At 44.6% G+C, this 26,395-nt stretch overlaps 1 protein-coding gene and 1 long non-coding RNA gene across 2 annotated transcripts; both read left to right on the top strand.

The window, feature by feature from the left end:
- The first annotated feature begins 514 nt into the window (after positions 1-514).
- Positions 515-5,606, top strand: LOC139582352 (uncharacterized). Its single transcript, XR_011676324.1, has 3 exons — positions 515-722; positions 1,476-1,614; positions 5,181-5,606. It is a non-coding gene; the product is annotated as an uncharacterized lncRNA (long non-coding RNA).
- Positions 5,607-20,616: 15,010 nt separating this feature from the next.
- On the top strand, positions 20,617-23,214 carry LOC139582275 (galectin-3-like). The gene is made up of 5 exons (XM_071412287.1): positions 20,617-20,622; positions 20,894-21,466; positions 21,935-22,023; positions 22,326-22,497; positions 22,669-23,214. Exons 1-5 carry the CDS (start codon positions 20,617-20,619, stop codon positions 22,825-22,827), a joined length of 999 nt encoding a protein of 332 aa, XP_071268388.1. The 3' UTR covers positions 22,828-23,214.
- Positions 23,215-26,395: the final 3,181 nt, after the last annotated feature.

Below are 26,395 nucleotides of genomic sequence, written 5' to 3'. Positions count from 1 at the left end.
TGAGGTTTCTGTCACAATGAGAAGGGTCATGGGGCCGGATTCACAAAATATTACTTACGAAAAAACTTAAGAAGCTGCTTAAGACAGTTCGTAAATGTTCCTAGGAATTCATAGTTTTCCTAAGAACTTCGTAAATATCTTATGTGGCATTGACATTAGTGACGTGCTTGAAACTAATAAAGAAGCATATGTGACAGGGATGATAGGATTTGGCCCACTATAATAAAGTGTTGATATTCACATTTTATTACATACATTTTTTTGCTTTATGTCTCGAAAATAAAAATGTTTTAGTTGGCTCGCGAACCCTTTATACACACAAAAAAACTTTATTTTTCAGACATTATAGCCAGACTAACGCTAGCTACTGTAAATCAAAAATGGATAACCAAGGAAAGCGCAATAAAAACTTCAGCAAACAAGAGCATGAAGTGATGGTGGAGGAAATAGCAGCCAGGAAAAGATTCCTGTTGGGGAGACTTGATAACTGCGGGGTCACTGCAGACACCAAAAAGAGAGGATGGGCTAGAGTGGCCGAGTCTGTCTCTGCCGCCGGTGGTATGGCGAAGGACAGTGACGCCATAAAAAGAAGTGGTCCGGCATCAAGTCGGCTGCTAAGAAGAGGGGAGCTGAGAGACCATTCATGTGGACCTGCTGGAGGAGAAGGTGTCGTCCATGATAGGAGAGACGGTGGTAGAGGGACTCCGCAACCGGTTAATTAGGTAGCTACCTTAGCTAGCCATCACGTCCCGACATTATAGCCAACAACATAGCTAACGACGTTAATGTTAGCTAAGTTAGCCAAGTTCTTCTTTGCAAATTGACGAGATAACGCTAGCTATTTGACACTTGTAGAATATTGTAATGTATTGTTAATTATTAGCTAGCTAGATAATGCATGTTTAATTTGTTTTCTTGCTGTATTTATATATCCGTTAGCCAACTGTGTCTGTTGTGCAAGAAAACGTTTGTGTTTACAAAAGTATCCATTTGTCTGAAGACAAGGGTTTAGCTGTCCTAAAGTTAAGTACATTTCCAAGAAGAAATCCTAAGCATTATTTTCAAGAATCCCATTTCTTAACTTTTCTCTTAGGAAGAAACTGAAGAAAAACCTTAAGAACATTTCCAAGAACTTTATTGAGGAATAACTTTCTTAACTTTCTTCTTAAGTCTATAGTTAAGGAAAAAATGGCAGTTAAGAAGAAATTTCTTCAGAAGATTTTGTGAATCTGGGCCCTGATGTCATTTAGGGTAGTGATGTCATTATTTATTTTATTTAACCTTTATTTAACCAGGAAGGGCTCATTAAGATTTGAAATCTCTTTTTCAAGAGCGTCCTGGAATGATTATGAGAACAGTTCTAATGAACTGCTGAGCTCCTATGAGACAGTCAATTATTTTCCAGTCTTCCCTCTCGCCTTTTAGTTGCACCAGGCCTGACATCTTACTAACATTATCTACTTTGTTTTTCCCAGTGGGCAAAGACCAAAATTGAGGTGGCATCTGAGGTGACGGTGGAAAAGTTTGCAGCCCGCATTGGAATCCATGGACCAGCCCTACCTGGAAAACGTAGTTGGACTCCATGAGGAAAATATACAGGAGGAGGCTATGTTGGTACTGAGTCTTAGTCTATGGCTGTACACTGTTCAACAGTAAATGACAAGAAAATATCACACTATATTCATTGTTAAAAGATGTTTAGAAAACATATGAAATAAGCATAAATCAGAATGGGTTTAATCTCTGCTTTGTAAGGGACAATGCATCAGGGAACAGCTCACTACTCAATTTACAAAGTTGACAAGATGGCTGCACGAACTGCATGTGCATCATCATTTCTTACCCCTTCGTTGTCAGCTGATCAGGCTCGGCTGCCAATTGATGTTCAACTCCCCACTCTGGCAGGAGCTTCTCTCTGTTCAGCTCACACACATTATGCAGGATGCAGCAGGCCACAATAATGTCAGACATGATGCAAATGTCCACATCATTATGCTTCATCAGGCATCTCCAGCGTCCCTTGAGATGTCCAAAGCTGTTCTCAACACCACCACGCGTGCGGGACTCAAACATCAGTTGAAATGTTTTTGTTCATCAGTCAGCTCATGATGTTAGTTGAATCCCTTCATCAAATCAAATCAAATGTATTTATATAGCCCTTCGTACATCAGCTAATATCTCAAAGTGCTGTACAGAAACCCAGCCTAAAACCCCAAACAGCAAGCAATGCAGGTGTAGAAGCACGGTGGCTGGGAAAAACTCCCAAGAAAGGCCAAAACCTAGGAAGAAACCTAGAGAGGAACCAGGCTATGAGGGGTGGCCAGTCCTCTTCTGGCTGTGTCCAGGGTGGAGATTATAACAGAACATGGCCAAGATGTTCAAAATGTTCATAAATGACCAGCATGGTCAAATAATAATCAGGAATAAATGTCAGTTGGCTTTTCATAGCCGATCATTAAGAGTTGAAAACAGCAGGTCTGGGACAGGTAGCACGTCCGGTGGATAGGTCAGGGTTCCATAACTGCAGGCAGAACAGTTGAAACTGGAACAGCAGCAAGGCCAGGTGGACTGGGGACAGCAAGGAGTCATCATGCCCGGTCGTCCTGACGCATGGTCCTAGGGCTCAGGTCCTCCGAGAGAGAGAAAGAAAGAGAGAAGGAGAGAATTAGAGAGAGCATACTTAAATTCACACAGGACACTGGATAAGACAGGAGAAGTACTCCAGATATAACCAACTGACCCTAGCCCCCCGACACATAAACTACTGCAGCATAAATACTGGAGGCTGAGACAGGAGGGGTCAGGAGACACTGTGGCCCCATCCGATGATACCCCCGGACAGGGCCAAACAGGAAGGATATAACCCCACCCACTTTGCCAAAGCACAGCCCCCGCACCACTAGAGAGATATCTTCAACCACCAACTTACAATCCTGAGACAAGGCCGAGTATAGCCCACAAAGATCTCCACCACAGCACAAACCAAGGGGGGGCGCCAACCCAGACAGGAAGATCACGTCAGTAACTCAAAAACCCCAAACAGCAAGCAATGCAGGTGTAGAAGCTCGGTGGCTAGGAAAAACTCCCTAGAAAGGCCAAAACCTAGGAAGAAACCTAGAGAGGAACCAGGCTATGAGGGGTGGCCAGTCCTCTTCTGGCTGTGCCGGGTGGAGATTATAACAGAACATGGCCAAGATGTTCAAATGTTCATAAATTACCAGCATGGTCAAATAATAATCACAGTAGTTGTCGAGGGTGCACAAGTCAGCACCTCAGGAGTAAATGTCAGTTGGCTTTTCATAGCCGATCATTAAGAGTATCTCTACCGCTCCTGCTGTCTCTAGAGAGTTGAAAACAGCAGGTCTGGGACAGGTAGCACGTCCGGTGAACAGGTCAGGGTTCCATAGCCGCAGGCAGAACAGTTGAAACTGGAGCAGCAGCATGGCCAGGTGGACTGGGGACAGCAAGGAGTCATCAGGTCAGGTAGTCCTGAGGCATGGTCCTAGGGCTCAGGTCCTCCTCTGAGAGAGAGAAAGATAGAAAGAGAGAATTAGAGAGAGCATACTTAATTTCACACAGGACACCAGATAAGACAGGAGAAATACTCCAGATAAAACAGACTGACCCTAGCCCCCCGACACATAAACTACTGCAGCATAAATACTGGAGGCTGAGACAGCCACGTCTTCATCTGACACATAATTTAAACGCAATATCAGTTTCCAACTCCTCCCACCTTTCAGAGTTCCTGGCTAAAGCACTGGGTGTATTAATGTCAAATGCCGACAAGAAAGATGCAACATGGGCTATGTATGAAAGGGGATCGTATAAACATTGCCCAATTGTTTTTACAGGCATCATGTCGTGAATCCTATGGGAAAGCGGTATTGGTTTCCCAAATTAAGCACTGGGTAGCTGCAGAGCCCATGGATACAGAGATTGGGTGGAATATGACCCTTTGCGCAGCTAGAATGCTCCTCAAACAGTGGTTAACGCATGGTATGAACTAACCTGATTGAAAAAGGAACCGGCGGGCCTCAATCCCCTATTCTAGTGCATATGGATGACCTGTCTTTTCCCCCTGCCGCTGTTCCTGCCCATTTATTAACGGATCATTCTAAATCAAAACAAATTTGACATATTGGTAAAGACACGATTAAATTGAGAATAGTCTGCTGGGTGAAAATATGATCACTTGATGAGAGAACAGTGTGCAGCCTGAGGCAAAGAACAGAACGCAAGCTTTTTATGCAACTTTCTCAATTGCCTATAGTCGCATCATTTAGTTTTTATTGCACCTTTATTTAACTAGGCAAGTCAGTTAAGAACAAATTCTTATTTACAATGACGGCCTACCAAAAGGCCGAAGGCCTCCTGCGGGGACGGGGGCTGGGATTAAAAATAAATTAAATAAAAATATAGGACAAAGAGACAAGAGACAACACAACACTACATAAAGAGAGACCTAAGACAACAACATAGCATGGCAGCCACACATGGCAACACAGCATGGTAGCAACACAACATGGTAGCAGCATAACATGGTAGCAGCACAAAATAGGGCACAGACATTATTGGGCACAGACAACAGCACAAAGGGCAAGAAGGTAGAGACAAAAATACATCACGCAAAGCAGCCACAACTGTCAGTAATTGAGTGTCCATGATTGAGTCTTTGAATGAAGAGATTGAGATAAAACTGTCCAGTTTGAGTCTTTGCTGCAGCTATCATGCAGTCCATACATGTTTTGATTTCTAAGTCATTCGAAGGTTTGTATCATTCACAACTAAAGTTGCCAAATAACTCTAAATCTAGCATATAGGACCTGATCACTTTTACGCTCAACATAGCCACTTACAGTATATGCACACTTGCTCCGAAATGGGAAATATATTTTTCTGTTTTATTCAGCTAAGTTCAATTATATTCTTCTTACTATAACATAATATAAAATAATGGCATCTTGTCTGCTAAATGAACAAGCCAACAGCCTATGGCATGGAACATAGCCAGATAACATACAGTATCTAGTCAGCTAAATGAACAAGCCAACAGCCTATGGCATGGAACATAGCCAGATAACATACAGTTCTTATGAAATACATTTTCTTCATATCAGAATGGTTCTGTCACGTCCTGATGTTTCACCTGTCCTTGTGCTTGTCTCCACCCCTTCCAGGTGTCGCCCATCTTCCCCACTTATCCTCTGGGTATTTATATCTGTGTTTTCTGTCTGTCTGTGCCAGTTCGTCTTGTTTGTCAAGCTTACCAGCGTTTGTTCCTGTCAGCGCCTGTCTTTTCCCAGCCTCTCTTTTTCTCGTCCTCCTGGTTTTTGACCCTTGCCTGTCCTGACCCTGTACCCGCCCGTCTGACCACTCTGCCTGTCCTGACCCTGTACCCGCCCGTCTGACCACTCTGCCTGTCCTGACCCTGTACCCGCCCGTCTGACCACTCTGCCTGTCCTGACCCTGTACCCGCCCGTCTGACCACTCTGCCTGTCCTGACCCTGTACCCGCCCGTCTGACCACTCTGCCTGTCTCTGAGCCTGCCTGCTGTCCTGTACCTTTGCTCCACCTCTGGATTATCGACCCCTGCCTGCCTTGACCTGACCCTCTTACAATAAACATTATTACTTCACACAGTCTGCACTTGGGTCTTTCTTTAGACCTGACTAAAATAAATAATGGATTTGTAGTGATGGTGTATATTACAATGATTTAGTAGACTTCTTTAAATGTACATTTTCCTAAGGTGTTTTGTGAGCAATTTATACATTGAGGTCTGGAGATGCTAAACGTGTTTATGTTAATTAACGGTCAACTACCGTGAGACAGGCAGTCTTTTGCATTACAATAACCGGCTGACAAAATGTATGCCCGCCATAGCCCTAACATTGGTTGAACCAGCTTCCCCCTGAAGCTAGGACAGCAGAGTCTCTGCCGAAAACATCTGAAACGTTACCTCTTCAAAGATTATTTTAAATAATCCCACAGCACCCCCCCCCCCCCCCCCCCCTCGCACCCTATTCTCACCCTGATAAACAAAGCCCAGGCATGATGGTACATAGATATACATTTTGCTTTAAGCACTTTTCACCACACCCAAAGTCATTAATACACAAGAAAATCAGCATAAAAAGCTATAAAATCACATATTAAAATATGTATAGATGAGAACACTAAACATGATGACAGACTAACCATGGAGAACACTTAACATGATGACAGACTAACCAGGGAGAACACTAAACATGATGACAGACTAACCAGGGAGAGCACTAAACATGATGACAGACTAACCAGGGAGAACACTAAACATAATGACAGACTAACCAGGGAGAACACTAAACATGATGACAGACTAACCAGGGAGAACAATAAACATGATGACAGACTAACCATGGAGAACACTAAACATGATGACAGACTAACCAGGGAGAGCACTAAACATGATGACAGACTAACCAGGGAGAACACTAAACATGATGACAGACTAACCAGGGAGAACAATAAACATGATGACAGACTAACCATGGAGAACACTAAACATGATGACAGACTAACCAGGGAGAACACTAAACATGATGACAGACTAGCCAGGGAGAACACTAAACATGATGACAGACTAACCATGGAGAACACTAAACATGATGACAGACTAACCATGGAGAACAATAAACATGATGACAGACTAACCAGGGAGAACACTAAACATGATGACAGACTAACCATGGAAGTGAACTAGACAAAGGATAAAAGCTAAGACAACAGAGAATCCAGATAAGCCTGTGTGAAGAGTTGTGTCTTTATTGTGGACTTGAATATGTGTATGGATTGTGAGGTTCTGACATAGAGATGGAGAGAGTTCCGGAATTTGAGTGCTGCACTACTAAAAGCCCGGTCTTCCATAGAGTGTATCCTGGTGCTAGGGAGGGTGAGGAGACCAAGGTCAGAGGTGCAGTGAACAGGTAGGAGTGTAGGGGTGCAGGAAGGTAGGAGTGCAGGAGTGTAGGGGTGCAGGAAGGTAGGAGTGTAGGGGTGCAGGAAGGTAGGAGTGTAGGGGTGCAGGAAGGTAGGAGTGTAGGGGTGCAGGAAGGTAGGAGTGTAGGGGTGCAGGAAGGTAGGAGTGTAGGGGTGCAGGAGTGTAGGGGTGCAGGAAGGTAGGAGTGTAGGGGTGCAGGAGTGTAGGGGTGCAGGAAGGTAGGAGTGTAGGGGTGCAGGAGTGTAGGGGTGCAGGAAGGTAGGAGTGTAGGGGTGCAGGAAGGTAGGGGTGCAGGAGTGTAGGGGTGCAGGAAGGTAGGAGTGTAAGGGTGCAGGAGAGTAGGGGTGCAGGAAGGTAGGGGTGCAGGAGTGTAGGGGTGCAGGAGAGTAGGGGTGCAGGAGAGTAGGGGTGCGGGAAGGTATGGGTGCAGGAGAGTAGGGGTGTAGGAAGGTAGGGATGCAGGAGTGTAGGGGTGCAGGAAATTAGGGGTGCAGGATAGTAGGGGTGCAGGAGTGTAGGGATGCAGGAGATTAGGGGTGCAGGAGGTCAGAAATGTATGTGAGCCCCAGTCCATTGAGTGCTTTGTAGGTGAGCATGAGCAATTTGAAGATGATCCTGTATTGAACTGGGAGCCAGTGGATTTGGCTGAGATGGTTGTTGGGATAGGTGACACTGTATTCTTGTGCTTCTTTGCCTCATCAATCTCATCAGCCCCAGCCCTCTCACAGCCTCTCAAGCCACCATCACTCCCCATATCACTCCCTATTTCCCCACCTCCCCATTCCTCACCCCCCTCAAGCCACCATCACTCCCTATCTCACCCCCTATTTTCCTCACCTCCCTATCCCTCTCACCCCCCTCAAGCCCCTGGCCTCCCTGCTAGGTGTAGCTGGAGGTGAGAAGAGGAGCAGTTGGGCGCAGTAGACTATGGCAAGACACACAGAGCTCTGGAAAAGGAGGCAGAGCTCAGCAGATGTAACTATTCTATTCTCAACTATCCTATCCTATAATTTCCTATCCTACCATTTCCTATCCTATAATTTCCTATCATATCCTTTCCTATCCTATCATTTCCTATCCTATCATTTCCTATCCTATCATTTCCTTTCCCATCCCATCCTATCCTATCATTTCCTATCCTATCATTTCCTATCATATCCTATCATTTCCTATCCTATCATTTCCTATCCTATCATTTCCTATTCTATCATTTCCTATCCTATCTTATGATTTCCTATCTTATCATATCCTATCATTTTCGATCCTATCCTATCATTTCCTATTCTATCATTTCCTATCCTATCATTTTCTATCGTATCCTTTCCTATCCTATCATTTCCTATCCTATCATTTCCTATCCTATCATTTCCTATTCTATCATTTCCTATCCTATCTTATGATTTCCTATCTTATCATATCCTATCATTTTCGATCCTATCCTATCATTTCCTATTCTATCATTTCCTATCCTATCATTTTCTATCCTATCCTATCATTTCCTTTCTTTTCCAACAGTGTGAGTGTTGCATGTATGTGTTGTAAACGCTGTTGTGTTGTGTTCTCCATGGTGGTGACCTCATTATGGTCCGACCAGAGGATGGAGATCAACGGCCCTGCAGGATCATGGGAAGTTGTTTGGCAGGTAGCACTATAAGTATCAGGGCTCAGAACAATGTCCTTGGTCCTTCCTGTCACTTGTGGTCTGTATGGCTATATAATGTGTGTGTGTGCATGTGTGTGTGCGCGCCCGGATGCGTGCATGCCTGTGCGTGTGTTTGTTTCTAACTATTCACCTAAATGTGTAGTCACATAAAGTCATGTAAGTACCTAAATTGCCATTAAAGGTGATCTTGTGATGTCACGAGTGTAAAATCTCTCTTCCCTGTTCTCAGCCAATGGCAGGGCTTAAACAAAAGGCAATGTGAGGTGGGCTGCTGTTAGGCAGAAGAGAGAATCCTGGGAGGAGCAGGGTCTGCCAGCTCCAAAGGACTGTGTGTGTATGTGTACAGTGCATTCAGAAAGTATTCAGACCTCTTGACTTTTTCCACATTTTGTTACATTACAGCCTTATTCTAAAATTGATTAAGATTCTCTGGTCTGGTGAAACCAAGATTGAACTCTTTGGCCTGAATGCCAAGCGTCACGTCTGGAGGAAACCAGGCACCGCTCATCACCTGGCCAATACCATCCCTACGGTGAAGCGTGGTGGTGGCAGAATCTTGCTGTGGGTATGTTTTTCAGGCGCAGGGACTGGGAGACTAGTCAGGACAGAGGGAAAGATGAACGGAATAAAGTACAGAGGATCCTTGATGAAAACCTGCTCCAGAGCGCTCAGGACCTCAGACTGGGGCAAAGGTTCACCTTCCAACAGGACAACGACCCTCAGCACACAGCCAAGACTACACAGGTGTGGCTTTGGGGCTCTGAATGTCCTTGAGTGGCCCAGCCTGAGCCTGGACATGAACCCGATCTAACATCTCTGGAGAGAAAATACTGTAGCTGTGCAGCGACGCTCCCCATCCAACCTGACAGAGCTTGAAAGGATCTGCAGAGGAGAATGGGAGAAACTTCCCAAATACAGGTGTGCCAAGCTTGCAGCGTCATACCCAAGAAGACTCAAGGCTGTAATCGCTGCCAAAGATGCTTCAACAAAGTACTGAGTAAAGAGTCTGAATACTTATGTAAATGTGATTTTTTTTAACCTGTTTTGCTTTGTCATTATGGGGTATTGTCTGTAGATTGATGAGGGGGAAAAAACAATGTAATCAATTTTAGAATAAGGCTGTAATGTAACAAAATGTGGAAAAAGTCAAGGGGTCTGAATACTTTCCGAATGCACTGTATGTGTGTGTATTGAGTGTGTGTATTGTGTGTGTGTGTATTGGGTGTGTCAACTCCAAAGTGGCCTTGGTGGATTACCGAACGGGCACCCTGTGTGTGTGTGTGTGTGTGTGTGTGTGTGTGTGTGTGTGTGTGTGTGTGTGTGTGTGTGTGTGTGTGTGTGTGTGTGTGTGTGTGTGTGTGTGTGTGTGTGTGTGTGTGTGTGTGTGTGTGTGTGTGTGTCAACTCCAAAGCAGCCTTGGTGGATTACCGAACGGGCACCCTGGAGGTTGGGGGCCCTTAGATAGCGTATGATAGAAAAATGTGTAGAATTGCAGGAAATTAGCTCTGAAACGGCACACTTTTCTCTCAACCTCATAGCAAAAAGTGTAGAATTGCAGGAAATGTGCTTTAAAACTTTTTCTCTCTGCACCATGTCCCTCAACAGAAATTGGGATAAAATTATATATATATTGGGGGGGGTTGGTGACCCGGGGCCCTAAATTCGGAAGATCAGCTCTGGCCTTGATAAGCCCTGGGCTTTGTTCCAATACTCATAAACTGCATATGCCCTTCTCCCTTCATCCATTCCTCCCTCCACCCACCCCCCCCTCCCTCTCCATCCCTTTCTGGAAGTAATCCCTGGACCCTCATCTGACATGACTGGTTGGGTGAAAGATGTGTAATAAAAATCAGTGTAGTAAAAATCATTGCAGTGACAACTATACTGAAAACCTAAATCAATCAATCATTAAAATTTGAGCTGCATATACGGTTGGGATTTCCATGAATGTGGGTCAGTTTAGCATTTTTACTACTAATGGTTAGGGTTAGGATTAGGAATGGGTAAACTGATCCTAGATTTCTGCCTATGGCCCGGGCAGCATTTGCCCAGAGCTAAACGCTGGAAGCTCTCCCAGAGAGAGATAGTTTAACTTGGAGGGAAAGGGGATAGAAGGACTGTCTGCTGTTGCCAAAGGGACAGGAAGCAAGGCAAGCACAGTGACCTTAAGTGGTTTTAAGAATCGTTTGATGGAGTCTGTTTCTTTTACTGACATGGGAAGAGTTATTTGAAGCATGTTTGAGAGGTTTCTGTTGGATGTAGTTAATGTGCATTAGCCTCTGATTCACCATCGGTCTCATTATTCATTCTTTACATACAAACGACCAAGACCCCAATCTGGGGACTTGATGATCTCTCTGATCTTTTTGAAAAATATGTTTTTTTCAACATAAAGAGATGTTATAGGAGACTGTATATGATTCCACGCTTTTTTGCCAATTTATTTATGATCAAATGACATATATATATTCATCCCAACTTTATTAGAAAATGTCATTTTGGATTCACGCGTCCAGTTTAGGTATGCCGTATGTATTTTACTTTGTGTGGCTGGCCCTCTGGTGGCCACAGACAATGAAACAAGTGGTTCATTCAAAACAAAGCCCAGAAAATGACTAATACATGAATTCATGCACAGAGCTAAATCAATACTCAATAACAGCATTGATCTATACCATACTGTATTACCATGAAAATATGTTGTTCCTCTTCATTGACAAATGTCTATTTGAATCAGAGGACTACTTTGTAACTCTCTATTTTTTCCACACAAAAAAATGGGTATTGTCCTTTCAGAGGTAGATAGATCATGAAAACCTCAAGCATGTTGCAATCGCAATCTGTTTATCTGTGCATTGTCCCACCATAGGGACAACACGTGTTCAACCTGAACATTCCTCACCGGTTGTCATGTTGTCATGTGATACAGGCCTAAGTGACTCCTGGTAGAAGTTCTTGATTGGCAGAGATATTTGCATATTTACTTAGCTTTATACCCAGAATGCTTTTATCTGCAGTAAATGTGCCAGTGCCATCTAGTGGTTTAGTGGATGTACTACAAGTCTCATTTTCCATGCAGAAAGTAGGTTTTGCTTAATTCATGAAGATCGAAAAAGTGCATGTGAGTTATCTATTCTACGCTTGAATGTATTGACCCAGTTTTCCACAGGGTCACAGTGCATTCCGTCAGGATCTCAGTTGCTAGCAAAGTAGTGTAATATCATAGAGTGACTATACCAGAATGCTTAGCTTTGTTGAATGTCTACTGTGTAAAATAATACAGGAGTACCAACTCCATGGCTTTTCTGATTCCCAGCCTGTCTATTCATATCCCATAGAAATGTTTCTCAACCCAAATTACAGCTAAAAAGGAACCAACATGGTGAGTGTGGCAGGTTGGGATTGTTTGTTTGTTGTGTTGTTGTTACTGTGGACACCGTTGATTTGTTTATCAGAGAGTTTAGTTTGACCATGACCCTCCCCCTAAACACCATATAATCTACAAGAATTAGGATTTGGATTAGAGAAACACATTTTAGTCGACAGAGGTTAGGTGCAGGGGATATCCCAGATCTGTTTGTGCTGTCTTGCCAACTATGGTCATTGTTTGACGTGACAACATAGACAACTGGTACAAGGCTACATTTTTATACCTACTGACCAGAGGAGGTTGGTGGGAGGAGCTATAGGAGGATGGGCTCTTTGTAATGTCTGGAATGGTATTAATGGTACAATATAAAACACATCAAGCATATGGAAACTGTTCAATTGGTTCCGTTCCAGCCATTACAATGAGCCTGTCCTCCAATAGCTCCTCCCACCAGCCTCTTCTGCTACAGGGTTGTCACTAGCTACCCAAGCCAATGTGCCCCCGCACATTGACTCTGTACCGGTACCCCCCTGTATATAGTCTCGCTATTGTTATTGTTATTTTACTGCTGCTCTTTAATTACTTATTATTTCTTATTCTTATCTGTATTTTTATATTTTTTAAATTGCATTGTTGGTTAGGGGCTCGTAAGTAAGCATTTCACTGTAAGGTCTACACCTGTTGTATTTGGCGCATGTTACTAATACAATTTGATTTGATTTGAATATTGTCTATATCGTAAAAATAGATGTATTTATTTATTTTTGCTTTTTGGTCTTAATTTAAGGTTAGGGTTAGGCATAACTTTAGCAGTGTGGTTAGGTTTAAGGTTAGGGTTAGGTTTAAGGTTAGGGTTAGGTTTAAGGTTAGGGTTAGGTTTAAGGTTAGGTTTAAGGTTAGGTTTAAGGTTACGGTTAGGTTTAAGGTTAGGGTTAGGTTTAAGGTTAGGGTTAGGTTTAAGGTTAGGGTTAGGTTTAAGGTTAGGGTTAGGTTTAAGGTTAGGGTTAGGTTTAAGGTTAGGGTTAGGTTTAAGGTTACGATTAGGTTTAAGGTTAGGGTTAGGTTTAAGGTTAGGGTTAGGTTTAAGGTTAGGGTTAGGTTTAAGGTTAGGGTTAGGTTTAAGGTTACGGTTAGGTTTAAGGTTAGGTTAGGGTTAGGTTTAAGGTTAGGGTTTATGACTTTGTGGCTGTGGTAACTAGGGGCGATCCTGCTAAAGACAGAGGTTAACGTTACAACTAGGAGTCAGAGGTTAAAGGTGCAAGGGGCTTCCATACCTTCAGATACAGTAAAAGTTACAGCTAGGTGTCAGGGGGTTTAAATACCTAAGATTGTCTCACGCTTGTCGCGTTAGAATGACGCCATCTGACGGGAGACAATGCATATCCTACATACATAAAGAGGTTACAGAGATCATAATCTGATCACAGACAGAGAGGATTATATTTGTTTTATTTACCTTTATTTCAACAGGGAAGTCATATTGAGACTAAAGTCTATTTGGCAAATGAGCCCTTCACAATACAAAAATGAACGCATCAATAGGCAAGTATAGATAAAATATACACATTAAATACACATTGACATATCAAACACAGTCAATTAAAACAAATTAGAATTGACCATTAGGACCAAGATCAATCTGGGAGATAATCAATTAATTTGACATTGTTTATGTTTGAGTTATCAATTTCATTCAGCTTTACTGCTCGCTGGGATGGTTAGGCTTCAATTTACTTGTCACGCCCTGGCCTTAGTATTCTTTGTTTTATTTATTATTTTAGTTAGGTCAGGGTGTGACATGGGGAGTGTATGTGTTTTTGTAGTGTCTAGGGTGGTTGTAAGGTTTAGGGGGTTTATTAGAGTAGTTGGGTTTATGTTTAGTATAGGTATCTAGCTGTGTCTATGGTTGTGTGTAGTTGTCTAGGGAAGTCTATGGTTGCCTGAATGGGTTCTCAATTAGAGACAGCTGGTTATTGTTGTCTCTGATTGGGAGCCATATTTAAGGTAACCATAGGCTTTAGCTGTTTGTGGGGTATTGTCTATGTCGATGTTCTATGTTGCTTGTAGGCACTAGTTCATGTTTAGCTTCACGTTCGTCTGTTTTGTTATTTTGTAAAGTGGTTTCGTTTGGTGTTCGTTCTCTTCAAATAAAAAGGAAGATGACTTACTTTCCACGCGCTGCATGTTGGTCCTCACTCTCTACTATAGACGATCGTGACATTACTCTAACGATCTGTTGCCTCATTCATCCCCCTCTCCCCTGTAACTATTCCCCAGGTCGTTGCTGTAAATGAGAATGTGTCCTCAGTTAACTTACCTGGTAAAATAAAGGTAAAATAAATTGTCACAACAGATGGGGAAACTTTTGCTTTTTGAGATGGATCAACAGAGTTGATGATGTTCATTACCGTTCATTACCGTTTGGAGAACTGTTAGACTGGTTCTTCTGACCCCCTGGTCAAAAGTAGAGCACTATAAAGGGAATAGGATGCCATTTGGAATCAGGGACAGACTCAATGCAGTGAGACAGACTTTCCACCAGGACAGGGAACCAACCGGCAGCCTGACTCCACTCCAGAGCTCCTCTCGGGTTTACAGCTACAGCGGAGGTATTGTATCTGTCTGTTGTAATAACATTACTGTCCCGGCACAGAGACCATGTCAGGGAGTTAGTTATTGTCTGTGAGACACAGTCTCATGACTGGCAATGAAGTCAACCACGTTACCAACAGCAGCCTCAGAGCCCATCACACTGTGTTTGTGAGGTTAGGAGTAGAGTTGAGTAGGAGTGAGACACATGGGACATGTCTTAATAACACCCACTGGTTTCCCCTTCTCACCTCTAACATTCACACACACACTCACCTGGATGCACACACAAGTACACACACCCTCACCAACACACGCATGCACACACAAAACAACCATACACAGACAAGATGTCCTGGTTTCTATGGCAACATTTAAACCTTGTGTCATGTGTTGTGGGCACTCTCTCTCTCTTTGTCTGTGTCTCTCTCCTCCCTCTAACTGTGTTCTGGTGGAGGTGGAGAAAAAGGGTACATTCCAGCCACGCTCATGACAATCCTTAGATATTTTATATAGACCTTTTTCAGATTGAACTTCCATCATTCCTTTAAGTTTGTCCAAGTCAATTTATTAACCAACCAACAGTTCAACAAAACCACATCATTCTGCTGCACCACAACAGTATTTTGCTAAAGTATATTTTCACAACCTGTCACCAGTCTTTTATCCTACATCCGATTGATGGATTTTCATTTAAGACGGAACATTTATATATGTTGATGTACTCTTAAGAATGAAGAACATTGTTTGATAAGGGAAATGTTGTGACAGGGAGTCTTTCCCCCCTGGGCGTGGTTTTCCCAGTAGAGTCATGCTATGTTGTTGTCTTAGGTCTCTCTTTATGTAGTGTTGTGGTGTCTCTCTTGTCGTGATGTGTGTTTTGTCCTATATTTTTATTTTATTTTTAATTCCAGCCCCCATCCCCGCAGGATGCCTTTTGCCTTTTGGTCATTGTAAATAATAATTTGTCTTAACTGACTTGCCTAGTTAAATAAAGGTTACATTTAAAAAATAAAAAAGTTTCTGGAAATAAAGGAGTGGCCAAATAAAGAAGGGAATGTATAAAGGAGTACATCAAGTTCCTGCTATAGCTGTCTAGCTGTCACCTCAACATCACAACAACCCACTGGGTCTACAGTTACATCTGACGAGTGCAGCAAATAACAGGTAACATAACATTTTCTGAATTAATTAAATTTTATTTACATCTGACGAGTGCAGCAAATAACAGGTAACATAACATTTTCTGAATTAATTAATTTATTTATCAAGGTTAGTCCCGTTGAGATCCAGAAAATATGTATTGTCCCATTGGTCAGTTAGACATCTGTCAAGGGAGCTCTTACCTTATATTATTGCTTTACTCTTAAGCGTGCAGCGATTTTAAATAAAGTTGATTTGATTTACTTATTCAAACTCAAGCGTTGTGGAATCTTATTCGATGTGACATAGGATATTCTAATTAAATGATTTCTGATCTCTGTGATGGGCTTGCCCCCCATAAAGTTGGTGCTAACTTTTATACATTTACATTTACATTTAAGTCATTTAGCAGACGCTCTTATCCAGAGCGACTTACAAATTGGTGCATTCACCTAATGACATCCAGTGGAACAGCCACTTTACAATAGTGCATCTAAATCTTTTAAGGGGGGGGGGGGCAGAAGGATTGCTTTATCCTAGGTATTCCTTGAAGAGGTGGGGTTTCAGGTGTCTCCGGAAGGTGGTGATTGACTCCGCTGTCCTGGCGTCGTGAGGGAGTTTGTTCCACCATTGGGGTGCCAGAGCAGCGAACAGTTTTGACTGGGCTGAGCGGGAACTGTACTTCCTCAGTGGTAGGGAGGCGAGCAGGCCAGAGGTGGATGAACGCAGAGCCCTTGTTTGGGTGTAGGGCCTGATCAGAGCCTGAAGGTACTGAGGTGCCGTTCCCCTCACAGCTCCGTAGGCAAGCACCATGGTCTTGTAGCGGATGCGAGCTTCAACTGGAAGCCAGTGGAGAGAGCGGAGGAGCGGGGTGACGTGAGAGAACTTGGGAAGGTTGAACACCAGACGGGCTGCGGCGTTCTGGATGAGTTGTAGGGGTTTGATGGCACAGGCTGGGAGCCCAGCCAACAGCGAGTTGCAGTAATCCAGACGGGAGATGACAAGTGCCTGGATTAGGACCTGCGCCGCTTCCTGTGTGAGGCAGGGTCGTACTCTGCGGATGTTGTAGAGCATGAACCTACAGGAACGGGCCACCGCCTTGATGTTAGTTGAGAACGACAGGGTGTTGTCCAGGATCACGCCAAGGTTCTTAGCGCTCTGGGAGGAGGACACAATGGAGTTGTCAACCGTGATGGCGAGATCATGGAACGGGCAGTCCTTCCCCGGGAGGAAGAGCAGCTCCGTCTTGCCGAGGTTCAGCTTGAGGTGGTGATCCGTCATCCACACTGATATGTCTGCCAGACATGCAGAGATGCGATTCGCCACCTGGTCATCAGAAGGGGGAAAGGAGAAGATTAATTGTGTGTCGTCTGCATAGCAGTGATAGGAGAGACCATGTGAGGTTATGACAGAGCCAAGTGACTTGGTGTATAGCGAGAATAGGAGAGGGCCTAGAACAGAGCCCTGGGGGACACCAGTGGTGAGAGCGCGTGGTGAGGAGACAGATTCTCGCCACGCCACCTGGTAGGAGCGACCTGTCAGGTAGGACGCAATCCAAGCGTGGGCCGCGCCGGAGATGCCCAACTCGGAGAGGGTGGAGAGGAGGATCTGATGGTTCACAGTATCGAAGGCAGCCGATAGGTCTAGAAGGATGAGAGCAGAGGAGAGAGAGTTAGCTTTAGCAGTGCGGAGCGCCTCCGTGATACAGAGAAGAGCAGTCTCAGTTGAGTGACTAGTCTTGAAACCTGACTGATTTGGATCAAGAAGGTCATTCTGAGAGAGATAGCAGGAGAGCTGGCCAAGGACGGCACGTTCAAGAGTTTTGGAGAGAAAAGAAAGAAGGGATACTGGTCTGTAGTTGTTGACATCGGAGGGATCGAGTGTAGGTTTTTTCAGAAGGGGTGCAACTCTCGCTCTCTTGAAGACGGAAGGGACGTAGCCAGCGGTCAAGGATGAGTTGATGAGCGAGGTGAGGTAAGGGAGAAGGTCTCCGGAAATGGTCTGGAGAAGAGAGGAGGGGATAGGGTCAAGCGGGCAGGTTGTTGGGCGGCCGGCCGTCACAAGACGCGAGATTTCATCTGGAGAGAGAGGGGAGAAAGAGGTCAAAGCACAGGGTAGGGCAGTGTGAGCAGAACCAGCGGTGTCGTTTGACTTAGCAAACGAGGATCGGATGTCGTCGACCTTCTTTTCAAAATGGTTGACGAAGTCGTCTGCAGAGAGGGAGGAGGGGGGGGGAGGGGGAGGAGGATTCAGGAGGGAGGAGAAGGTGGCAAAGAGCTTCCTAGGGTTAGAGGCAGATGCTTGGAATTTAGAGTGGTAGAAAGTGGCTTTAGCAGCAGAGACAGAAGAGGAAAATGTAGAGAGGAGGGAGTGAAAGGATGCCAGGTCCGCAGGGAGGCGAGTTTTCCTCCATTTCCGCTCGGCTGCCCGGAGCCCTGTTCTGTGAGCTCGCAATGAGTCGTCGAGCCACGGAGCGGGAGGGGAGGACCGAGCCGGCCTGGAGGATAGGGGACATAGAGAGTCAAAGGATGCAGAAAGGGAGGAGAGGAGGGTTGAGGAGGCAGAATCAGGAGATAGGTTGGAGAAGGTTTGGGCAGAGGGAAGAGATGATAGGATGGAAGAGGAGAGAGTAGCGGGGGAGAGAGAGCGAAGGTTGGGACGGCGCGATACCATCCGAGTAGGGGCAGTGTGGGAAGTGTTGGATGAGAGCGAGAGGGAAAAGGATACAAGGTAGTGGTCGGAGACTTGGAGGGGAGTTGCAATGAGGAATATCCAGAGCGAAAGACTGAATTGTTGCTTCTCATAGTAGATCACGTGTACAGGTAATCAACTTATTTGGGCATGACTGTGTTTATGGTTTGGAGGCCTATTATAAGATAGTATCTTATACTATGTATCCGTATCATAATTACAGTCATGTTGTACTCTATCACAGGAGGTTGGTGGCACCTTAATTCGGGAGGACAGGTTTGTGGTAATGGCTGGATTGGAATGGTATCAAATACATCAAACACATGGTTTCCTTGTGTTTGATGTCATTCCATTCGCTCCTTTCCAGCCATTATTATGAGCCGTTCTCCTCTCAGCAGCCTCCACTGTACTCTATAAGGTAAAGACAATGCTTCCTCGTCTGAGGGCAGGTAATCAGGTATTTATGTTATTGGTGAGCAGCTATCTGTACAATCTGCTGTGCTAATCTGCTGTGCTAAGAGAAGAGGACAACCCTAGCCTTTCTAGGACACACGTTCCTAGAACGTGTGGACACCGCTAGCGGAACCCCCCCCCCCCCCCCAACATTCCGCAGCGCGCGAAATTCAAATTATTTTTTAGAAATATGTAACTTTCACACATTAACAAGTCCAATACAACAAATGAAAGATAAACATCTTGTTAATCTACCCATCGTGTCCGATTTTTTAAATGTTTTACAGCGAAAACACAACATATATTTATGTTAGATCACCACCAAATCCAAAAAACACACAGCCATTTTCCCAGCCAAAGATAGTCACACAAAAGCAGAAATAGAGATAAAATTAATCACTAACCTTTGATAATCTTCATCAGATGACACTCATAGGACATCATGTTACACAATACATTTATGTTTTGTTCGATAATGTGCATATTTATATCCACAAATCTTGGTTTACATTGGCGCCATGTTCAGAAATGCCTCCAAAATATCCGGAGTAATTACAGAGAGCCATGTCAAATAACAGAAATACTCATCATAAACTTTGATGAAAGATACATGTTTTACATATAATTAAAGATACACTTGTTCTTAATGCAACCGCTGTATCAGATTTTTTTTTTTACTTTAGTAAAAAGCACACCATGCAATAATCTGAGACGGCGCTCAGATTTAACAAAATTTCTCCGCCATGTTGGAGTCAACAGAAATACGAAATTACATCATAAATATTCCCTTACCTTTGATTTTCTTCATCAGAATGCAATGCCAGGAATCCTAGTTCCACAATAAATTGTTGTTTAGTTCAATAATGTCCATTACTTATGTCCAATTAGCAACTTTAGCTAGCATGTGTAGTACACGTGTCCAAACGCTGGCGCTTATGTAGGCAAACGTCGGACGAAAACTTCAAAAAGTTATATTACAAGTCGAATAAACTGGTCAAACTTAGTAGAGAATCAATCTTCAGGATGTTGTTATCATATATATCCAATAACGTTCCAACCGGAGCATTTCTTCATGTCTGTATAAGTAATGGCACACATGGCCATTCCATGACTAGCACGCGTGACCAGGAACTGGCATTCTGCCAGACCACTGAATCAAATAGCTCCCATCCGGCCCCACATCACACTAGAGGCTTCATTCCACGTTCTACTGACTGTTGACATCTAGTGGAAGGCGTAGGAAGTGCAAACAGATCCATATATTACAGGGAATTGAATAGGCGATGACTTTCACATCGACCCTTCTCAGAATTCTCACTTCCTGTTTGGAAGTTTGCCTTTCATATGAGTTCTGTTATACTCACAGACATAACTGTTTTATATCCAATAGTAATAATAATAATCATATATTATCATCTGGGACAGAGTAGGAGGGAGTTCACTATGGGCACCAATTCATCCAAAAGTGAAAATGCTGCCCCCTATCCCAAAGAAGTTTTAAGCTTGTGTGAATTTTGCAGAATGATAACATGCAAAATATTCACTGTTTCATACATACTCCTTACTGAGGACTTTATGGTGCATCATGGACTTAGGGACTGGGGCCATCTGATAGTGGTGAGTTCCTAATGATACTTTTTTCAATTATAGCCTTGAATGATGCTTCCGTTTCTGATGAAGTTGAAAAATGGTAGTGATGCTGTCCTCTCGGTACTTACAGATACTATGGAAGTAAGTAGCTCCCGTCCTCTAACCTTTACACGGGCAACTAGCAACTGAGAACTCAGCTCTATTGCAGTAACTGGATCAGTATTCTTAAATTATTTACTGTTATTAAAGTATTCTGGGATACTTCTTGAATTCTTGAATGTCATGTCTGAATAGGCCTCTATGTATACGCACTGAATGTGTGTGTGTATGCCTGTTTTTCTTGTGTGCATGAGTGTGTGTGCATGTGTGTCTCTTACTGTGTATGTGTGTGTACTTATCTTGTCCCCCCCAGCTCTCTGATGCTCTGTGTGGCTGTCCGTCCTCTGGTTCCACCCCCCAGGGAAGCAACAGTATCTGGCCCAGTCAACAGCAACCAGGGGGTCCTGTCTGGCCGACACAGCCCAGCCAACAGCACACCCAACCCCAGTCCCCATCCTGCTGGTCTGAGCAGCCCAGCATCCCCTGCTGGCCTGGTCCTCAACCATCCCAACCATCCCCAGCTCCAGCCCAAAACTGGCCTGGTCTCCAACCACAACCACTCCAACCAGCCCCAGCCCATCCCTGCCAGCCATGCTGGCCTGGACCCCAGTACCAGGCCCAGGCTCTCCAGCCCCAGCCTGCACCCCAGCCTTATCAATCTCCAGATCCAGCCCCCGCCCCTGCCCCGGGTTCTTCTGAAGTCCTCGACCAGTCTAGTGCCCTTAACCCAGGGTCTGGATGGCCGTTCAGCCCTGGTCAGTCTGGTTGGCCTGGTCAAAACCCAGGCCTTAACCCTGGCGGGTCTGGATGGCCTTTCAGTCCTGGTCAGGACCCAGGTGGCTTCAAACCTGCTCCACAGTGGAACCCGACACCAACTGAACATCTGGTGAGAGACAACGAGAAGGGTCTGGTGAAGCTGTAGTGTAGCCTCAGTGGAGAGAAAGCGGGAGGGCTGGATAGAGGGCTGGATGGTGAGCTGGATGGAGGGCTGGATAGAGGACTGGATGGTGGGCTGGATGGTGAGCTGCATGGAGGGCTGGATAGAGGGCTGGATGGAGGGCTGGGTGGAGGGCTGGATGGAGGGCTGGGTGGAGGGATGGATGGAGGGCTGGATGGAGGGCTGGATGGAGGGCTGGATGGAGGGATGAATGGAGGGCTGGATGGAGGGCTGGATGGAGAGATGGATGAAGGGCTGGATGGAGGGATGGATGGAGGGATGGATGGAGGGATGAATGAAGGGCTGGATGCATGTTGGGATGGAGTTAGGGAGGGAGGGAAGAAATTGTCATAATCATTGTGTTGGTGTGAAGATAGTGCCATATACTAAATGTCTGTGTGTTGTGTTGGTGTATAGAATGTGCCCTACAACCTGAACCTACAAAGAGGCCTCTACGACAAGATGATGCTCACCATCATGGGCCAGATCAAACCAAACGCTAAGCAGTGAGTTCATCAACCACCATAGTCTACTAGGGTCTTTATTGTCTACTGGGATGAATACGATCCCTAAGATACCCAGTGGAAGCATTGGATGTACAGTACACATTACCAGTATGTTATTTGAATACAACTGATGTAATAAGTCATTTTACTATATTGAATGTCAGCTGCTTTCAATACATCACGATCCTGGAAGACTGGGCCTATTAACCTGATGACTGTAGTTTTTCACTATCTAATGTCTTGACCTGTGTTTTTATCAATATGATCAATTAAACTGTTTTGATTGATCCTAACTTGTTTAGGTTCACAGTGAACTTCCTGCGAGGTAACGACATCGCCTTCCACCTCAACACTCGGTTCAATGAGGGGGGCAAGCAGGCAGTGGTGAGGAACCACAAGGTGGGAGAGCGTTGGGGGAAGGAGGAGAGGCACACACAGGGAGGCTTCCCCTTCATGGCCGGTCAGTCCTTCGAGGTCAGTGGGAACTTCCATTTAGACAGTGCTACTACTGCAGCCTATACTGTCCTGACTAACAAATCAACTGTAATTGACACTTTTCGGTGTCTGCGGCTAAATTACACTTTATTTCAATCCGCTCTCCCTCTCCTCCCCTCTCTCCTGTTCCCCCCCTCTACTGTCTTGCAGATGAAGATTCTGATTATGTTTGAGGAGTATAAGGTGGCTGTAAACGGAGCTCAGGTGTTTGAGTTTAAACACTGTGTCAGAGAATTCAACCAGATCGATCGCATCAACATCCTCCATGATGTCATCCTCACCTCTGTCAACATAGACACGATACCATGACAACCACACACATGACATCCTTATATACATTAAACCATAACCATCATAGGCTACATACATAGAAGTAACTCTTTGCACCTATTTTATGATGCTGATGAAGATAAAGATGATGATGATGAGCTGCGCTCTTTCTCTGGTAAACACATAATACCGCATTAATTCCCACTTACTAAAATAACCACCCCATGTGCAAATCCGTGTGGTCTTAGCATGCATGTAGGACAAAAAATTAATCAATGTTCTTTAATGTAACACATTGCTTTCATCAGAAGAGAGAAGGTTGCAAAAAAAAATATTTAAATTTTTACGATGCAGAGAATAAAGTTAGGTTACTTCTAAGTAACATTGTGACCTCCTACTAGGAGGTCTTTGACATCTAAGCCTAGCCTTGCAGTACACAGTAGGCCTTAGTATCTGACAGTAACGTGTTTGGTTAGTAGTTCCATAACTACCTGCTTGGTTGTGAGTACTTTAGACAGACTTCGTTTGATTTATGTTTGCTGTATTATAAAACATTTAAAACAGCATTACCATACACAGCATTTAACACGTAAATAATTCCAAACCATATATTTGATTTGACCTTTTAGTGAAATTCCTTCTGCTTTAGTATTTGGTCATAATTCAGAGAACAAGAATAGCTCACTTCTATAAGATGTTTGATTACCATCTCATACCATACCATCTCATCTATTGATGGCTATAGTTAGTATTTTTGCAGCCATTATCAAATGTATAATATGATGACAAATTATACTGTTTTGATGGATTCAGCTATTTTGTTACATGTATTCTAAGTTTTGTGGGTGTTCGTTTATTTAGCATTTTGGCAAATTATACTATTTTGAAAAAGTTATTTTATTTTGTGGTATGTATTTAAAGTTTTGATGGTGTTAGTGCATTTCGCAAGAAAAATGTGTTGAATGTACACTGAGTACACAAAACATTATGAACGCCTCCTCTTTCCATGACAGACTGACCAGGTGAATACAGGTGAAAGCTATGATCCCTTATTGATGTAATTTGTTAAATCTACTTCAATCAGTGTAGATGAAGGGGAGGAGACAGGTTACAGAAGGATTTTTAAGCCTTCAGACAATTGAGACATTGATTGTATGTGTGCCATTCAGAGGGTGAATGGGGAAGACAAAATATTTAAGTGCCTTTGAACAGGGTATGGTAGTAGGTGCCAGGCGCACCGGTTTGGGTGTGTCAAGAACTGCAACTCTGTTGGGTTTCTCACGCTTAACAGTTTCCCGTGTGTATCAAGAATGCTCCACCACTCAAAGGACATCCAGCCAACTTGACTCAACTGTGGGAAACATTGGAGTCAACAAGGGCCAGCGTCCCTGTGGAAAAAGCGGTGCAACTCAATATTAGGAAGGTGTTCCTAATGTTTTGTACGCTCAGTGTAATATGTAATTAAACATATTTAATGTTGAAGGACTGACTGAAGACATCAGTAGATGAAGTGCTCTTATACAAACCTTTAAGTGCACTAATGGGCCCAATACCAAATCGACCCCGAGATCCTATGCCCTACACCTCAAACTCAACTCTGGGCATCGAAGCCACGTCTTGCTTGTTTTCATTGTTCCCCTCTAATCAGGGACTGATTTAGACCTGGCACACCAGGTGAGTGCAATTCATTATCAGGTAGAACAGAAAACCAGCAGGTTCCGGACCTCGTAGGGTAAGAGTTGAATAACCCTGCTGGATATAGTTGTGGAGCTCTAAGAGGAATTGACTGGTGTAACCAACTTGCTCTCTGATAGGCTAAGTGGAAGTTTCACCATGTTGCTAATACCAATCAAATCGTCTCAGATGTCTCCAAGCACATAGGGCTTACAGTCTAGGGGTCAGTTTGGGACTGGCCGTCATTGTATTTCACTGAAGGTCTCCATATTTACATTTACATTTACATTTAAGTCATTTAGCAGACGCTCTTATCCAGAGCGACTTACAAATTGGTGCATTCACCTTATGATATCCAGTGGAACAACCACTTTACAATAGTGCATCTAACTCTTTTAAGGGGGGGGGGGTTAGAAGGATTACTTTATCCTATCCTAGGTATTCCTTAAAGAGGTGGGGTTTCAGGTGTCTCCGGAAGGTGGTGATTGACTCCGCTGACCTGGCGTCGTGAGGGAGTTTGTTCCACCATTGGGGTGCCAGAGCAGCGAACAGTTTTGACTGGGCTGAGCGGGAACTGTACTTCCTCAGAGGTAGGGAGGCGAGCAGGCCAGAGGTGGATGAACGCAGTGCCCTTGTTTGGGTGTAGGGCCTGATCAGAGCCTGAAGGTACGGAGGTGCCGTTCCCCTCACAGCTCCGTAGGCAAGCACCATGGTCTTGTAGCGGATGCGAGCTTCAACTGGAAGCCAGTGGAGAGAGCGGAGGAGCGGGGTGACGTGAGAGAACTTGGGAAAGTTGAACACCAGACGGGCTGCGGCGTTCTGGATGAGTTGTAGGGGTTTAATGGCACAGGCAGGGAGCCCAGCCAACAGCGAGTTGCAGTAATCCAGACGGGAGATGACAAGTGCCTGGATTAGGACCTGCGCCGCTTCCTGCGTGAGGCAGGGTCGTACTCTGCGAATGTTGTAGAGCATGAACCTACAGGAACGGGTCACCGCCTTGATGTTAGTTGAGAACGACAGGGTGTTGTCCAGGATCACGCCAAGGTTCTTAGCACTCTGGGAGGAGGACACAATGGAGTTGTCAACCGTGATGGCGAGATCATGGAACGGGCAGTCCTTCCCCGGGAGGAAGAGCAGCTCCGTCTTGCCGAGGTTCAGCTTGAGGTGGTGATCCGTCATCCACACTGATATGTCTGCCAGACATGCAGAGATGCGATTCACCACCTGGTTATCAGAGGGGGGGAAAGGAGAAGATTAATTGTGTGTCGTCTGCATAGCAATGATAGGAGAGACCATGTGAGGATATGACAGAGCCAAGTGACTTGGTGTATAGCGAGAATAGGAGAGGGCCTAGAACAGAGCCCTGGGGGACACCAGTGGTGAGAGCACGTGGTGCGGAGACAGATTCTCGCCACGCCACCTGGTAGGAGCGACCTGTCAGGTAGGACGCAATCCAAGCGTGGACCTTGCCGGAGATGCCCAGCTCGGAGAGGGTGGAGAGGAGGATCTGATGGTTCACAGTATCAAAGGCAGCCGATAGGTCTAGAAGGATGAAAGCAGAGGAGAGAGAATTAGCTTTAGCAGTGCGGAGCGCCTCCGTGACACAGAGAAGAGCAGTCTCAGTTGAATGACTAGTCTTGAAACCTGACTGATTTGGATCAAGAAGGTCATTCTGAGAGAGATAGCAGGAGAGCTGGCCAAGGACGGCACGTTCAAGAGTTTTGGAGAGAAAAGAAAGAAGGGATACTGGTCTGTAGTTATTGACATCGGAGGGATCGAGTGTAGGTTTTTTCAGAAGGGGTGCAACTCTCGCTCTCTTGAAGACGGAAGGGACGTAGCCAGCGGTCAAGGATGAGTTGATGAGCGAGGTGAGGTAAGGGAGAAGGTCTCCGGAAATGGTCTGGAGAAGAGAGGAGGGGATAGGGTCAAGCGG

Source organism: Salvelinus alpinus, chromosome 8 (genome assembly GCF_045679555.1).
Source record: "Salvelinus alpinus chromosome 8, SLU_Salpinus.1, whole genome shotgun sequence".
Taxonomy (NCBI): domain Eukaryota; kingdom Metazoa; phylum Chordata; class Actinopteri; order Salmoniformes; family Salmonidae; genus Salvelinus; species Salvelinus alpinus.
This window is presented reverse-complemented; position numbering and strand designations above follow the sequence as displayed.

Coding starts and splice junctions, on each gene's coding strand:
- LOC139582275 (XM_071412287.1), top strand. Junction 21,467..21,934: donor CGACACCAACTGAACATCTG/GTGAGAGACAAC, acceptor GTTGGTGTATAG/AATGTGCCCTACAACCTGAA. Junction 22,024..22,325: donor ATCAAACCAAACGCTAAGCA/GTGAGTTCATCA, acceptor TAACTTGTTTAG/GTTCACAGTGAACTTCCTGC.